The sequence below is a fragment of the Plectropomus leopardus genome, chromosome 1 (genome assembly GCF_026936395.1).
Source record: "Plectropomus leopardus strain MGB_pleo_1.0 chromosome 1, ASM2693639v1, whole genome shotgun sequence".
Lineage (NCBI taxonomy): Eukaryota > Metazoa > Chordata > Actinopteri > Perciformes > Serranidae > Plectropomus > Plectropomus leopardus.
In genome coordinates, this window is record NC_142176.1 from 26,039,034 (window position 1) to 26,057,255 (window position 18,222).

General features: G+C 41.6%; 1 protein-coding gene across 4 annotated transcripts in view; it reads right to left on the reverse strand.

Moving 5' to 3' along the window:
* elp4 (elongator acetyltransferase complex subunit 4) overlaps positions 1-18,222 on the reverse strand; it is a 62,985-nt gene that overhangs the window by 19,977 nt on the left and 24,786 nt on the right. For all 4 annotated transcript variants that reach the window (XM_042504020.2, XM_088078840.1, XM_088078846.1 and 1 more), the window contains exons 8-9: positions 17,051-17,159; positions 13,321-13,427 (exon numbers count right to left, since the gene is read on the reverse strand). In XM_042504020.2, the coding sequence (XP_042359954.1) occupies positions 13,321-13,427; positions 17,051-17,159 (216 nt within the window). The remainder of the gene's footprint in view (positions 1-13,320; positions 13,428-17,050; positions 17,160-18,222) is intronic.

Consider the following 18,222-nt stretch of genomic DNA (forward strand, 5'->3'; position numbering starts at 1 on the left):
ACAAGACTTCTGTTGATGCAGAGAGCTCAAACAATGACTGCTGAGTGTCAGAGTGTTTTTAAGGATGTGCATCAAAGGCAGCTGTTTACTTTCATGTCCTATGAGATATATCTGGAGAGGGATGTTCAGTGGGATCTCTGCTCTTGCTGAGGTAAGCAGGTTATCTCTGATATGAGTAAATGAACTCACTCAAGAAGTGACAACTTTGATATCTGCAACAGAGACATCAAATATTCCCAACATGTCTTCAAGTGCACAGACAACACAGAATTTCTTCAAACCTTTTGAACTTAGCAATTAATCTGAGTTGTGCAGTTGTCCTACTTTTTGTCAAATAAAGTAATACATTTGCAAAGGCAGGTAAGGACACACTGTAGGGATTAAATGCATGCTAAACTCAGGCGCACAACACACACGCACACACACACACACACACACACACATACACAGACACACACTCATGCTGGGTGATGAAGCAAGCGTACGTGACGTTCCCGTACAAACAGTCTGTGTAAGTGAGCGTACAATATCAGGCCATCAGATCACTTCCCTCTCCAAACATGAAGCCTTTAATAGATGTGAAACTCCAGGCCCCGGATCTTTTCACACCAGTGAGTCGCAACTCACACAGAAGAACAGGAGGTAAAGGATGACAGTGCAAAAAAATAAAAAATAAATAAAACAATGAAAGAGGCTGTGCGCTGAGACGATATGTATACAATGAAGAGATCAAACAGAAATATACCTGATTTGATTTGAGTCATACAAATCTCTCTGGACTTGACAGAAAATATACTCGTCTGATGGGACAAAAAGATTCATAAGAATCCTCAGACTAACATATGGAGTAACCTTTGTGGCCTTCCGGGACTTGGGGGGTGGCGGTGGGGTTACGCGGGGGGGCCTAACGCTCTGAGGACCGTAGGCACGCTAGGGAGAGGTGAGCTGTCACCCCCCATTACGATCACTGCCTGAGCTCAGAAAGGGGGAGGGGTAGGAGGAGTGCAGGCGAAAAAAAAAAAAAAAAATACTGGTTCCTTGCTAACCGCCATCTAGAGCCATCCCCGGGCCTCAGAACCCTCAGTCTACAACTGCCTCCTGGGAAACACTTGCACGCAAGTTCTCCTCATCCCTAGCTAGCGGTGGGGCATAATGTGTGTGGGGGGGTAAAGGGAGGGGTTTCTGCGTGTGGAGTTGGGCTCTGTAAGCAGAATGTATGGATTTTGCGTAACAAAAGGACAACTGTGCATGTTTTCTTGCTTGCTTCAGAGTTATATGCAGTTTGGTTGGGTTAAGAAAAGGAAGTGATGCAGAGAGAGTGAGAGAGAATAAGACTATCCCAAAGCAACCCTTTTTGTTATTAAAGTTTAAAACGAGGGCAAAGACAAGGCAAGATGTATCTCAGGGGCTCTATGTGATAAGTATCCCAGTACACTACTTTTGATAATCAATAACTGACAAAACTCACAAACTTCAAAAGGACTGCAAAGTTAAAATGATGTACAGGAAGATAGTGAATCTACATAATAATACCAATGGCATGTCAGTTTCTAATTTCACACATGACATGGTTGAATATTTTATGCCAGTAGATAAGATGCTGGCCTCAGATTTGACCTTTTGCTGCCTTTTGTGTGAGTTTGGGTGAGCGCTGCTTAGGCGCATTCTGTTCCCCAGATCCCAGTCCTAACACCCCTGTCACTCATCATCACTCATCATTGTTAGGGACAAAAGGAAAGTTTGGTTAAGCCACACACTGGAGTATTCTCCCACCCACTGCCTCCCCCACCTTCACACATTCACGTATGTGTGTTAGGTAGTACGCACGCACGCACACACGCACACGCACACGCACACGCACACACACACACACACACACACACACACACACACACACACACACACACACACTGACAAATACACAAAAAAAATGGTTCTATTTTTGCCTCATAAACACAAGACTCAAACATGCGCCTCAATTCAATTCTACAAACTTTTCCATAAAGTGCCATCATCTTGCCCTCTAACTTGCCTTTTGATGTGCGGGCTTGTCCCTCGAATGGCCCTCTGACTCATCTGCTGGGTGCAATTAAAGTCCATTCAAGGCTCTATATGTGTCCTAACCATCCTCCATCATCTGGTCGAGTCTTTCAATAGCCACCTGTGAACTCTGAAGGACAGAGACACTTGCCCTCATAAAATTCATGAGCACTGCTACATTCAGTGGCCGGCCAACTTCTGCCAATGGCCAACACCACTTTAAATAACTCTGTGTTGACTGTTGGGTGAATCCTTTTTAAATACAACCATATTCACAGTAGCAGGGGTTAAGTAGCTCCCGTGATTAGCTGAAACAAATGCCTTTATGGGGTGCTTGGAGATAAAGAGAAAGAAAGAGGATCAAGACAATTTGTTTTCATCAAACAAGGACTCACTGAGGGACTGCTGACAGAGAAAACATTTAGAAAAAGGGTTAAGTGTCAAACTACTCTAGCATAAGACTACCTTTTAGTGATGCAAACAAATGAAGTAAGCATGAACATTCTGTTGTGTCTAGAAAGTCTAGAAATGGTGGAATCCTTACAATAAGACACTCACATGGACAGGTTTTCCATAGACATTAGTTTCACTTTGTTGTAAGAACCAAAAGAACATGCTCTTAAAAAATGTTGAGCTTCAATTGTCATCCTTCACAGACATGACTGAATACAGCATTATAGTTAAGGAGACAACTTTTTTCTGTCTCCAACTCTATCTGTGGTCACACATCTGATACTGTATGTCATTACGACCAATTGCACACGTCCACTTGTTGATGACAAATCTTTATGTAAATCCAGTAGCCACCATTATCAATGGACCTTTGACCAAATATAGGCATGGATTTTAGGGGAAAATGCAAGGCACGTCACCCTCATTATTACGACCAATTTCACCTGCAAAACATGAAAGTAGCATAGGACTTTTATTTCTGATAAAATTAAAGACATTTACACCATAAGGTGATACCAAAAGGTACAGATTGGTGCATAAAAATTCACCAAAATGCAGGAAATGTGTGTGTTTATAAAGTGTTTAAAGGTTAGAAGTGTTTTTGGCAGAGGACCCCGAAACCCCTTGTTTCACTTGTGTCCCGCTCATTGTTGAAATAGAAACCTACACTCTTGTGAAGAAAATAACTATAAACAAAAGAGAGCTCAGAAAATGGCACACAAACTCATATCAATATAAAAAAGCATGTGTCCATTCAAGTCCACATTTTTCCAGTTGTTTGTAAAAATGCATAACTTTGTTGACTGCCAAAATATTGAAGAGGGAGAGAGGACATTAAACCATTACAAAAAAAAAATATTGAATCAATCAGATTTTAGTGCGGACGGCACCCTATTAAGACAAATTATTTGTGCTTTCAATTTGCAGAAAAATGTACATAAACACTGAGCAGACACACAGAGAAATGCATACACACACTCCTCCTCCTGACCCCCCAGGACACTGAGCAGGGAGAGTGTGGGAAAGTTATTTTTAGGACCCAAGCAGAGAGCCTTCCTAAGTTTGATGCTCCTGCTCCGGATCAACATTCCACCTTTGAACCGCTCCGACCATGGAGCTGTTTGTGCCAATGATGGCAATTTTAACTTTCTCTGTGGACCAACAGCAGTGAGGGGACTGTTTCACTTTGGCTGGTTTAGAAATACACCAGCCAAAACAGAACAACCTCTGCCTTTCGGCATGATTTATTTTAATGAGTTTTAATGACAATGTTAACAGTGATTCAGTGAAACTTTAGAATACAGATTGTTTAGAGCATGGAATGTCTGGTTTACAGACCAAATCACTGTGATGTTGCACTAATGACAACAGTCACTTCCGGGTAGATAACTAACAATTTATTTCAATTTTGAAAATATGTAAAATCTGCAAAATTATGCTGGTGGACCAGCAACTCCCATTTTATAATAAGTAAAATGACTGGTTTTGTCAGTGAAGTTTGGTGGCCTTTAGATACTAACAGCTTTAGTTCCCCACTGGAAAAGCCTGTCTAATGGCAACATAAAGCAGTGACAATATCATAAATATAGCATAAATTGATATTGATATTTTATGTAAGCCTTTGATGCCTACAAACTCACAAATTTAGGTGACGCTTGCTCAGCACCATTTCATTTTATGTACATGACACAGGGATTCTCTACCCAGATAATGTAAACAAACGCTGTGTTTCGGTCTATTGAGCAAAACATGTAGATTTGTAAAAACATATGAATGTTTGGAAATTTAAATATCCTATCCTGTGAAGTCTAATGCAGAGTGACATATTATTTGATTGTCTATTAATTACACTCAACATCTATAATTGTTTTTGTTTGTGGTATTGTATGTGTACTAGATAATGTAGAAAAAGTTGGAGTGCTGCACTGGGTCAAGAAACTTAATATTGGTGATGTTGAAGTAAAAGTCAAATAAGAGTAAAGAGCAGTGACTGTCCAGGTTACTTGGAAATGAAGTCAATAGTGTTCAAACTGCCTCAGTTTTTTTCACACTGCCTGCCTACACCATGGACTTACATTACAAGTAAGCAAAGTAAGTAAACAGTCACTGTTTTTTGTTCTTCTATCAACAACTGAGTCAAAATATTAGGTTTACACAATCAAGGATCAAAAGAATACAATACAATTATGCTTTAGTGTGAGGAAAACAGTAGAAATTTTGCCACCCTTGCAAATAGAGAATTGCTTTTAAGACTTGAACAAAAGTGCATGGACCTAAGGCAAAATTAGGAGATAACAATAAAGTGATTCAGAAGCCAAGGATACAGTGAGGACCCAGTTTATAAGCACCAGGGGGCTATGGCTCCCCAGTCACTACCATTATGCTAATGGTGAGCCCTTTCTGAACACACTTACACATACCCTATAGTACTAAAAGACCCCATGGATGTAGGGTGGCATGCAAGTTACAGCCTCTCTCCCTTTCTCCCTCTAATGGGAGCTGAAGACAACAAGGGCTACTTTAATCAGGTCTGAGTCCAATGTGGCCAGTCTAGTCTGATGGGGGCTGAGTGGTGCATGGACCATGTTAAGGGTTCACTGCTCACTGATGAAACAGCTTCACTTCCAGGGCGAGTTCAGGCAGACCACACTCTTACTCAGTCTGGCAGGAGGAACACATATGCCCTGTTTTATTTTCCTTTAATACTGTCCGTTTGCAAGAAATGTTTCGGCATTTGTGTTGATATACTGTAGTATGGAGGGCAGCACATTTGGCAAAGTCCCAGATATTCTCTTACTGCACTTTGACTCAACTATAGCAAACACAACTGCTACTACTTTTTCTCCCTAGGCGTTTGACAATTTAAAAAAAACTAATTGACACTGGTTGTTCAAGGTGGGAATATTGTGCTGTTATACTGCCTCGCCATTTTGTATATAACATCCAATCGCTGAAAGCAGTGACACAGTGGTCTCGCCTTTGTGGCTGGACTGGACTTAGTAACAGTGCCCTAACGAGGTCTCTGTAAAACGTAAAGCCAGAAAGACGTGTCCATGGGAGGCACAGGTGTGACATTTTGACGTTTTTTTTATGCCTGCAACCCACCACGGGAGATTTAATAAGCATCTGTGGCAATTAGGGACTAATACAAGAAAAGCAGTAAATGTCCACAAATACTGAAAACAATGAGATTCGGGAGCTTCATATACTTCCAGCAGAGGATGACAGCAACCGCCATATAAGAGAGAGGGTAATTGATTTTTATTGACATGTTATGCCTTTGTAATTGCTTAAAAAGTGCTACTGATGCATATATTATATGTCACACTAGCGGGCGACACTCTTGTGTTACATGTCACGCCTGTCACGCCTCTTTTGGTTGCTGGATGCTGCAATGCCGTGCCTAATCACACACTGGAGCAGAATGATGCCGCCAACATTTGGCTCTGTGTAAAAACACAGAAGCGGTATAAAGACAGGGCTTTTCTGTGGCCCTATAGCACAATCTCTGTGTAAAAGTGACTCTTGACTTTACGTCAGATCATTGAAACCATGGTAGGGGTCCATTTGAACTTGTAGCCCAAAACTCAGTCTAGATTTGAACTTCTTGGGGTCCACATTTGAACTTGTAGCCCAAAACTCAAAAGATTCTTTATAAAATTAGGCATTAAGTTTGGTGTTCTCAGTCAATAGATTTACCAGATATCGGTATCTAAGAAGTCCATGCACTTACCACAACACCACAACAAACAAACCCCAAAAACATGCACACGTTTGCAACCCCCAGACACCCAAGACTCAGCGCAGACCCCATACAAGCTGGGCCTTTTCAAACACACATGCACATTTGCAGAATAGATAACATCCCTGTTAAATAATAGATGCAAATCTGATGTATGTTGTGAATATTGTTCAGCTGAGGGGTCCGATCGCGTGCCACTGCCTGGCCTACACCAGGCTCTCTCTCTCACTCTTTCTCATACACGCACAAACCATAAGCACACCTCATTCCAAAATGCGACAGAGGCTGGTGTGCGCCAAGGGAGGAAGTATAAATTATTCAATTGGAATATTATTCCAAAAGGTCCATTCCCATCTGATTGTGATTCCCAAGGCAGGCGTAGGAATTACAGGCAGATGTATGAAGAACCTAAGGATTTTTCTGCATGCTACTAATAGGTTCAAGACATCCAGTAAGCCCACTGTTTGTATTTAGTTAACTCTCAGTCTGTGAATAGTCATTGTGATCCACTAATGGAAGTAAATATTAAATGACCTAGTTCAGTTCTTTCTCCATACGAGTTCTTTTTAAAATTGGCTTTTCTCTGATCTTAAGTACCAAGCATTATTTGAGACATGGGGAAACAGATATACGACCAGGCATGGAATACAAACAAACATATAAGCAAATACACAAACAGGCCCCGAGGACCAGGTCTCTGTCTAACTCATTCTGCATTCTATAATTCTTTCTTTCCCTCCCTTTTTATTTCTCTCTCAATAAGACGGTTTGGTGCCTCTGAGGAAAAGCCCTCATTTTAATTAGACCTGACCTGAGAATCACTTAACTGCTCCTCTCCGCTTATGCCTCCCCCCTCCTCTCCAAGCCTTCGCTCTGTTCCTCACATAGGTCCATTAACACCCTTCCCTCGGCACCCACAGGCTTCAACAGGGGGCAGACACAGGCGTTGTCTTAAAGACGTTTTGAGGACATGCCAAGAAACATTAACCTACTCTATACACCTCCCTCGGACTCTTTCAGTTAGGCACCCTCTTCTCCTTAAGTCCTCCTCTACTCAGCACCATCATCCACATCATTCCCCTTTTCTGCTCCTTATTTGCCTCCACAGCTTAAACATATACTCAGCTGGCTGATGCTGAAGTTCATATTATGTGGGATCAAAGGTTATTGGATAACTTGAGATGTTTGTATGACTGCAGAGTTGGCTGTATGGGGGTTAAAACACAGCACATGGTCAGTCTAGCACTATATCTATTAAATTAGTGTTTAATTACCTTTAATGTTGAAGTTCAGCTGACATGGCATCTGTGTTTGTATGCTATTTTGGGCACTTGTTTGTGGGTGTTCAGACCAAAAACAGCCTGTATTAAAACTGCCCAGGGGCTGCCTTCAAGGTGGAGTGTTGTTTCAGGTACCTGTCTATGATGAAATATAACGCAGGAAGCCAGTCTGAGTCAAAGATTCATGTTACAAATGGCTTTTTCCACCAAAATTAGTGTGTATACGCAGATTTTCTAACACAGGAAACCCTCTAAAAATAGGCGATAAAATAAAAATAGTCTCCTTTCCTGCTGCCAGTAGACCAGAGCTATGTGCACGGCTCTGCAGCATATGAGTATGCCTTGCTGTGTGTGTGTGTATGTGGCTTTATTTAACTTGTGTGTCACGTTTGGTGTCACTGATGGGCTGGCAAACAGGTTAGTAAAAAGTAGAAGGCAGCATGGAGGCCATTGCAAATGTTAGTGGTTACATCTTTTTTTTTTAATCTGTAACCGACTCAGTCTCTCTTTCAAACACGGTACTGAATGATCATGTGCTGCTTGGGTAGAGAGGGATGGTATTTTCTGGTGGCCTGTGATTGCATGTTGCCCGTGTTGGGGCTAATATTAGCAAGTCAACCAAAGCGTTGTATTTTCATCACTGCCAATGGAAGTTGATTGGAGCTGATGGTGTTGATAAATACCTAGACTAGTGCTGATGCAATGCTGATTGTAACCTTTCCAATTAAATGAAAAGCTTGTTGTTAGCTGGTGTTCGTCTTTTTTGTGAACTGGGAAAGGGGCTTAGGTAATCTTCTAAGTTCTGTACTTGCATGAATTTGCAATGCAGCACCTAGACATTATTCTGCATTTTAACAAAAGAGCAAGTTTAATTTCATTTAGCCTGTAGCTTTTGAAAAGTTTCTCTGTTTGTAAATCTGACTTGGATGATTATGTCAACTGTATTTATAAGTCAGAAAGTGTCAATTACAGTAACTTGTATCAATCAATTTGGCATCAGGCACAGCAAGATCTTAGGTATGAATCTGGCCAAGGACCTTCATCACGTCTCACTTCCATCTGTCTTTTACTGAATTTCTCCAATGATAACTTCAAAATGACACATAATAAACATTAACCTGAAATTTCCCAAGACTATTAAGTTTTTCTTAAAGCCAGTATATGTGTGCAGACTACATAGCCATCCAAGACACAGAGCTCAGTCAGTGACCTCCAAATTGCCTGCTAAGAGAGGACTAATTTGACACAAATCCCCGTCTTATACTGTATTTGACCCTGTGACCTGCCTCTGGCACCCCAGTACCCCACAGGCACATTGCCTGTCAGTTTAAAGGGTCAGACAAAGGTAAGGAGAATGTAATTGCGTGCCATCTGCATTCTTTGGAGCTTCATCCTCAAAACATCTTGCATTGTGAAACTAGTGACAGAAACCTGTGTTGGTTGTGGAGTGAGTGAGAAAATTCTCACACACATTGCGTGTCACCTATGTGTATGTGTTTCCCAATAAGTATGTGCTTGTGCTGTTGTATGAATGTCAATACCTCTATGTGTGGGAGTAAGCAGTGTTTGTGTGTGTGTCTGTGAGTATGTGTTAATCTTGTCTAAACGCCTAACACTCCCCTACCTGCTCAGACAGGGCCATGGGTTAATTCTGGCTTCAGGCGTCATGGCTAATAACTGCTCATCAGCCGCAGTTTGAACTCTCGTCAGCCATTGTCGTGGTAACCTTATCACGAAACCAACAGAACTTGACGATGATGTGGGGCTGAGAATTAATCTACTATTAAAATGTAGAAAAAGAGTAAAAATCAAGTATAACAAATTACAGAATACCAAAAAATCTGCATTCTATGTGATGGCAAACAAATACTTTTCTGCGTTCCTGAGGCACTAGGTGATAGAAGTGTGAGTCAAACAGCAGTTAAGAAATTAGTTACCAGCATGACTCCATGCACAGTTGGGGTGACATGTAGCTGCCTGACCCAACTGGTGAGAAGCTAGCACTGTCAATCACCTGTCGCTCGTCACTACCTAATCACAAATTAATCCAGAAAGATGATAAACAGAATTAGGCTGGATTCACTTAATTTAAAATACAAAAAAGGAGTCAAAAGTCAAAAAAAGTGCATAGCAGCAGGAGCAGTGATCTATCATGACCACCATCGATGTGGGGAAGAAGAAAGACTGTGAGCAGGAAAAAAAAAGAACCTCAGTAAGAGAACGCTGTATTATGTTGCCCCAGGCAGAGGAGTCCTGTAGCTCGAGTAAATGAGGTGATTAGCAGGGATGGTGTGAGCTGTCACACATCAGACACTGGGCTTAGAATCCAATCACCATCTCATGTGTCAATCTGTGGCCCACCGCGGCAGTTAACCAACAGGTCAAACACAGTGTACGATGAGCCAAAAAGTCGGAGCGCAACAGTAGTCGTGCATGCACAGTTATACACCGATATAAACCAACCTGTGCAACGTCGGACACAGAGCAAACATGCTCTCATACCTTCGTGACATCTCCATCTAAGGTGATGTGCAAATTAATGACAGCCAACCACAGTGCCAGTGAACTCAACACGATAACGTAATTGCATATTACAATGCCTGTTTTGATTGATTTGATGCATGACTGGTGATACAACACAATGTTCTCTGGGAAATTCCCTGACACATAAAAATGTGTCACGGCCAAGGATTGTGATTGACATTTCATATTATGTTTTTTCTTGTGTCAACATTCACAGCCGTTTTAGGATTCTGAAAAGTCCTCTGTGGACGTCTTTTAATGCTGTGTACAAGGGAAATACAAGAGTATGGTTACCATTCAACAAAAAACTCCAATAAAGCTCCTTAAACAAGGAAGGCAGACAAAGCTTGGTTTTTACAATGTGCTGCTGGGATATATGACACAGTATCCAGGCCCCACAGAGCTACAGGGATGCTCTCGGCCTCTGCCCCCTGGCCTGCCCAACACTGAGGCCTAATTAAAAGACCATTGAGGATAACCACCTTGACTTTTACGGACCACATAAATCTATACTGGAGTGGCCCATTCAGGGGGTCAGAGAGAGGAGGGGGAGTGGGCCACTGCAGACAGGAGAATGGGTTAGAAACGATGGTGGAGGCTGGCAGAAAATGAGAAGGGGTTGACCGTAGGATGAGGAAAAGGTTTGGGGGGGTGGGCATTCCTCTCCTCCCCCTCACCTCCTGCCTGAGACAATAGGACTCACTAAGAGCAAAGGACCAGAGGGTGTGATAAGGTAATGATAATGTAATGAGGACCTATCATGAGGCTGAGCTAAGAGGAGGGCCCCTTAATTTGTCTCTAGAGTGACAGATTGATTGCTCAGAGTGAGAGTGATGATGTGACACATGCAAAATGGATGCGTCTCTGACAGGAAGAGAAAGAGGGAGAGGATAAGAAATCATAAATCAAAATGAATGAAGAAATGGAAAGGTCATGCAATCCCACACTAAGTATATGCCCTATACTCTATACAGGCTCAATCTAGTCAAGCTTATCCCAAGGTTTTGAGCCATCATGCAAAATAGAACAAACTTTTAATCTTCAGTCATAGAATAAGATATTGTTTGTGCATTTTTGCAGTCAGTCCTCACTCCAGTGTGACTGATAAGACGTAGCAAAGGCCCTGTTGACTGGGCATTTAATGCAATGCCCCATGTACTGGCAGTGGAAAACATTGTATTTTTAGTGGTTCTGACTAACTTACAAATTAATAATTGGAAATTGAATGTGATTCTGCAAAGAAGCATACTGTCAAAGATGGTGCTTTATCGCATCTCACGTGTTATTTGGAGGGGGTGGTACCTGTCAAGAACAGTGGCTGTGTTCACAAACATTCTGAGAAAACTCTCATGAGGTTCCTAACTTAGCCTAAAAATTTCTTGGAAGGAGTGCTAGCTTTGGAGTGATTTAGGGAAATTCTCAGAGCAACTCATAGTAAGAAAGGAACAGAAACTTATCTTAGTGAGGAGGTTTGGTTGACCCTGTTGCTGGGTGTGATGAATTCTTTTAACAGATGTGATTGGTTGTCACAGACATGTCTGTTTGTGAGCCTGCAAGATGTGGATATCCACTGGAAATGAAATGGATGGCATCACAGTATGGGACTATGAAAGCACTTTAACCTTAGTGTTGTGGTCACTTTTTTTCTGACATTTTATAGTTTTTGCATTGGGTGGGAGATGTGAACGCATCTTATCCCTGCACAATCTAATCTATAGCATTTCATTAACTCACTGTCATCCAGTGTTTGGAGAATATATTTCTCTGACCTCTTTGTCTTTTTTTCATTTTCTCCTCTGCTTAAGAAACTCTTACGCCTCTTAAAGTCCTCCTCTCTACTCCTAACAGTTTTTCACCTTTGGATCTCTCTTAAGGACATACTTTGTGAATAATGTTTATCTTTACCATGACCTAGTCTTAACTTTAAGGGGGAATTCCTATAAAACATCATAATTCTAAGAAATTCGTAAATAGAAGCTCTTTGTACTTGGAAGGTTAGTGAAAACGGCCCCAGGCTTTCAGGATCTACAGCACTAGGACTACCAAAGATGAAAGTAGCAGCAATCATCCAGAACATAACTAACCAAATTGACAGTTCATACAAACAAAGACTTTAGCACCACATCTAGCAAGTTAAGGAGACCAGGTATGTGCTTACCCATATTAAAACTGTGAAATGGCATTACACACGGACTGTCTCAACTCACAAACAATGTCTGAGGGCCACTCAAGACTCTGGAGGTATTATCATACTCAGCCATTTTTCAAAGGGACCTCTAGCATGATTCAGAACAACCTGTTGAGATGTATATTCAATGTGTGCAGGGAGTAAAGCTGGGTATTGTTTAAAAATTACAATAGTGGAACCTTAAAAATGAATGCTCTCCTGCTTATTGCAGTCAGTTCAACCCTCCTCATCTCCTCCTGTAGCTATCCTTCAGCAGTGTTTGAAGGACTATCACTCTCCCACATTTGACCTAACCCTACAGTGTTACATAGCCATGTTGTAGAGGAGTAAAAATATTAATTATTATTTTTGGAGAGTGTTTTCAGCCAACAAATGCCATTGATCACATTGCGACTCAAATGAGCCCATAGGCTACAGCAAAAGGTAAGCTGCTGTTTTTACCTCAAGAGCTATTGTGGCTTAAACTGTCTCTGATAGTGCAACCTGTCATGGATGGGCTGGTATGACATTTGATTGAGGCTACTGATAGCTGATAGTTAACGCTGTTGTTATTTCCATATACAGATATTTGATTTGATATTTCTGTAAAATAAAACTTGTCCATGCATTAATATCTTGAGTTGTAATAATTCAGATTCCTTTAGTATATGAAAACTTTGAACAACACTTGGAAGTATCTGAAACTTCCACCACTATTTTTCATTTCATATTCGTGCATAAAGATAGAGATTTTTCTCACTCTGTTTCCTCTTGACACAAAACTGGAGCAAGTGTGGCAGCACCAGTGTATAATCAATAACTTCACCTTTGATTTTGACACCCAATAGTAAAAACAGGCTGGCAAAACTTGGCTAGTGTGAGAGACTTGTCATTATCATCAGCATTTCATTTCAGCACCACTATGAAAATAATGAATAGGAACTATTTAATGGCTTTCTTGATCAACACTTCCTTCGCATCTAAATTCAGCTCTTTTTATGTTAATGGCAACATGGCAAGTTTCAATCATAAATATTAAAGAAATAAAACTGGGCAATAAAATAAAACAAAAATCTGAGAAACCTGGGCTATGCCGAATAACCTGGAAAACTTACCTCAATGCTGAACTGTTTTCTTTTGAGTTTAAAGGCCAGATCCTTGTGGTCAGGGAGTTTACTTGCCAGACAGTTCAGGTGAGGTACTTGGCGTACATGTAGCAGACCTGTGAAGGACAGTAAGAGCAGATTAAAACTGAATGAACACAACAGTTCAAAAAAACTACAGTAAAAGTACAACCAAGATATTCAAGTCTAGAACTTTTTAAGCAAACAGACAAACATTTTATGGTTTAATGTTTGTTAAATGTGAGAATTTTGGACTGTTGGTTGCATAAAATGCACCACTTTAAGATGCCATTTTGGGCTCTGGGGAATTACACTTGCCATTTTTCATTGTTTTGTGCCATTTATTGACTAGATGATTCATTGAGAATATATCTGGCAGATTAGTTAATAAAATTTACCGTTGGTTGCAGACCTAATTCAACTGCGGCCATAATGTGCATGTTAACAACTGTATAAATAAAATGCCACCTAGACATATCTTCTTACTATAGTACAACTCATAAGAGTATCAGGGTCATTTTTAAAAATTCTGTCCAAAGTTTTGTCATGATGATTTTCTATACAGAGCAATATGAGATGTGAAAAATGTCTTTATCCTGATTAATTGTCATTCAAAATATTCACAAAAATCTCAATGGTAATTCAAGCAACATAACAGAGAAACATTAAATTGTCATCATGATTTTTTTTCCTCAAATATATGCCGTAATTGTTGGCACCCCTTCATTAAATATTTTGTGCAGCCTCCCTCTGCCAGGATAAGAGCTTTGAGTCTTCTCCTACAATGCGTTATGAGTTCTGTGAACACATGGCACGGGATCTGAGACTGCTCTCCATACAGAATCTCTCCAGATCCTTCAGAGTTTGAGGTTGACACTTCACTTCTCTTCAGCTAAAAAATCTCATTTTCTATGGGGTTTGGGTTGGGCGACAGAGGTGGCCATGGCAAAATCTTACTAACAGTTGATGATCCATTTTTTCTGTAGATTCTGTGGTGTGTTTCGGATCATTGTCTTGCTAGAAGGTCCAACCAAGGCTCATTTTAAGTTTCCTGGCAGAGGCTGTTAGGTTTTCATTTAATATCTGCTGGTATTTAAAGGAGTCTATGATACCATGTCTTCAAACAAGATGTCCACGGCATTTGAAAGAAAAACAGCCCAACATCAGAGATCAACGACCACGCGTCACAGCGTGTATGTGGGGCTTTTTTTGTATGGCTAACAAGCCTCTCAAACAAGTTGAACCATTCTCCTAGGGGTTGATGGACACACTCATCCTCTTCCAGGCTGATTCTGAATATCAGTTACTTTCAACTTTTTAATTATTTTCCTGAAAGTGGAAATGGGTTTTTTCACCTGTTTAGAAATTTTGTTAAATCCATTTCTTGATTTGTGGAGTTGAAGTCATGGTTGCCCATTTAAGATTTCTTAATCAAACAGGTGAACTTAATAATGTAAAATATGACCAGAAATGCAATACAGTTAGATTTTACTCATAGGATTTTCTAGGGGTGCCAATAATTGCAGCACAAATTTTTTGGAGAACAATATTTATTTAACGTCACCATTTTTATTTTCTTTCAGTAATTTCGCTTCACTGAAGAAGTTTTATTTTTTTGAATATTTTTGGGTGAAAGACTGCAAGAATAAACAGCAAAGACATTTTTTCACAGCCTGTTCTTATATCCATTAGGGTGCCAACAGTGCTGGAGGGCATTGTATGGATGATTTGTTTGTTATTTTGACACTTAACAGGGAATATCTATTTAAATGTGGCAACTGCTAACAGAATTAAAATGATAAAATAGTCTCCTTATTTTTTTTAAATACTTTTTGTGACAACCTAAGAGAGCCATGTTTCTCTTTAAAACCTTGTTTTTATTCGACGCAAGCATGACAGTCAGCATCTTGAAGTTTTTGAAAATTCTGCGTAAAAATCAGTGTCACATTTATCCTCCTCCAATTTGAAGTAAGTAGCTTGCTTCTTCACTTGAGTGACTGGAGTGGATGTGGTAGGACAGGCATTTATGAAGGTAAACTCCACTGACAGAAACTACAATTGTGTCACTGTTAGTTAAGATAAAATTACCAAAGACATTAAGAGATTACTTGGTATCAGATTTAAAGATTTCTGAGGCGGCATTCCTACTGTCTTCTTTTTCCCTACAGGCTGGAGCATGGGTTTGCTGTAAAGGAAATATGCCAATTAACGGCCACATTAGAGCGATGAGGGACAGAAAGCAAACATACAAGCTAAGGACTCCTTCAAAGTATAGAAGGAAGCTTTGGAGTGCTTTTCACTTTTTGTTTCTCTTTTCCTGCCACCACAAAGTTACATTTTCATAAAACTGGAAAAGTACTGTAGAAGTGGGGTAGTATGGATGAGCGTGAGAGAGAAAAGAAGAGATCGAGGGAGTAATGGAGAAAGGGAGACAGACAGAGAAAGTGGGGGATGGTGGTTTCTCTCCTCTGTGCACTTGGGTGATTTCCCCTTGCCTGATTTGCAGTGACAGGCTTCCCAGCATGCTTTGAGCAGCCCTGAACTGCTGCCGCAAACACGCACGCACGCGCATCCGCACGCACTCTCACACTCGTACCAGATGCGTTTGCACTCATGACCACACATCACAACAATCATGCACATAAATGTATTTCATAACCCAACCAGAATTTCGCTGGCTGGTTAAACAAGAGTAAAAATATTCTTGAACAAGAAATTCAAATATTATTAATTGCAAATTCCAAAGAACATTTTTGTACTACAAAATTATTTTAAAAAATGATGCACTGCATTGCTCATATGTTGAATGGGCTTACATGCCACCCGCCTTTACAATGCAGAGGAATGTGATCACTATGGGATGTGTTATCTAAATAAAACATGCTGTTGGATGAAACCAAAATCTGCCATTGAATGTTTTTACTCCTCATCCCTTCATCTGTCACAACCGGGGCTGTCTAACCCGAGGAGGGGCGGAGGGAGGGGGGAAATGAGAGGAAAAGCGCAAGAGTGAGTCGGAGAGTTCGAGAGGCACGGCTAAAAATACCCCACTCGCTTAAACTGACCTTTATGCTTGAAGAGTGTGATAGAAAAGAGGGAAGCAAACGAGAAAATAGGGAACCATAGAGGAAAAGTGATGGCGAGGACCGAGAGCAGAGACAAACTGTGTCCCCCACCACCCCACCTCCTTCTTCGTTTCCGTCTCTCCAATCGTCCCTTACTGGTGTCCTCTTCCCCTACTGAAAGCCTTGCCCTCCATTTATTAGCAGAGCATGCTGGCCATGGAGACATTGAGCGAGGGATGGAGAGATAGAGGCAGAGAGGAAGAGAGAGTGATGGTGAGAATATCGATTCCCTAGTGTTGGTCTGCTCTGCTCCAGAGCCTCAGGGGTATGGGACTGGGGATGGAGAGGGGGCGAGGCGAGAGGGAGAGAGGCTCTGCTGGAGGGGGGGAGGCAGGGATGGAGGGGGTGAGGGTGCGAGGGAGAGGGGGTACAGCGTGGCAGCTGAATCCCCCCCGGCCTGTCTACTGAGGAGCACGTCTGATTGAGCAGCAGCACACTAACGCGCACTGACAGCCTGGCCTGCAAGGGGGCTGCCCTGCCTCCATCCACAGCCCAGCCCCAGCCTTAATGCACTGCTTGTGTGTATGTGTGTGTGTGTGTGTGTGTGTATTTGATGGAAAAGAGAAAGAAAGATAAGCGAGTATGTGTGTTCTTACCATGGTAATCTTTGTAGAGTGGGTTGGTCTCTCTCTCAGAGCCTTTGAATGATTCCAGGGCTATGGCATTGTCACATAGCCTGGTTATGCTGCCCATTAGAGCTCTGTCCTGTAGGGTCGAGAGAGCGAGGGAGAGAGAGGGAGGGAGCAAGAGACAGAGAGAGAAACATGAGCAGGTAATTAAAAGCCTCCTGACGGGCCATCAGTGTTGCAATTAAATTAGGTCATCATGTCCCGTGGCCAGGTCATTTCTGCCCATGGCTTAGGTGAGGGTGATGAGGTATAGAGGGGAAAGAGCCCTGATAGGGGTTACACAGGTGATGTCAGGGCAAGCAAATGGACATACAACTTACATCAGGCATACGTCTACGAAGACGGCATGGGAAAAGTCAACGGCAGCACACTGAAACAACAACTTTTCCGAAAAGGCTGGTGCACACTCTCAAACCTGCACACAGCAGGGGAGGAAAGAGGTGAAGTGGGAGACAGTAGCAGAGGCTTGATGTGGAGAGCTCCCCCTACTGGTTAGGTCAGTGATGTGACGACAAAGAGGACACATCAGGGGCGAATACAGTAGATAGCAAGAACGAAGGAGAAATACACAAAAGGGTGGAGGCAGAGGGTAAAAGGAGAGGAGGGGAGAGAGAGGGACACTGGGATGGAGGGAAAGAGGGAGTCCTGCATTATTAATCCCTTTGCCTCTTGAATCATTCACATCCTTCTCTCTGTGTTGGCTGCCACCGCCTAATGCAGTTTTCATGCCTTCATGTCTTTTCCCCACTCTTTCTTCTTCCTTTTCATTTTTGTCCTACTTTTAAAGTATGCATATCCCACCAGTCAGGACCACCAGCACTTACAGGGTATCTGAGGTCACCCAAATGCGGCAATTAAAGCCAGTGTGAGAGTTTGGCTACAACAAATTATTCAAAACATAGACGGTACAGTAAGGCCAATAGTGTGTGTACAAGTTGAGAGAGAGGGTCTGCTGAAACTTTATCTGTGCTGGTCTGTCTAAGCCATAATAGTTCCTCTGTGCTTACTTAAATACAAAGATGAGGCTCTTTGGCAAAGACTCAGAAGTTTCAAAGTCAGAGGAGTCCAAAGTGTCCACACAGAGCTGCTCAGTACACACAAGGGCAGAATGACGTCAGTAAGAAATACACGTGCTCCAC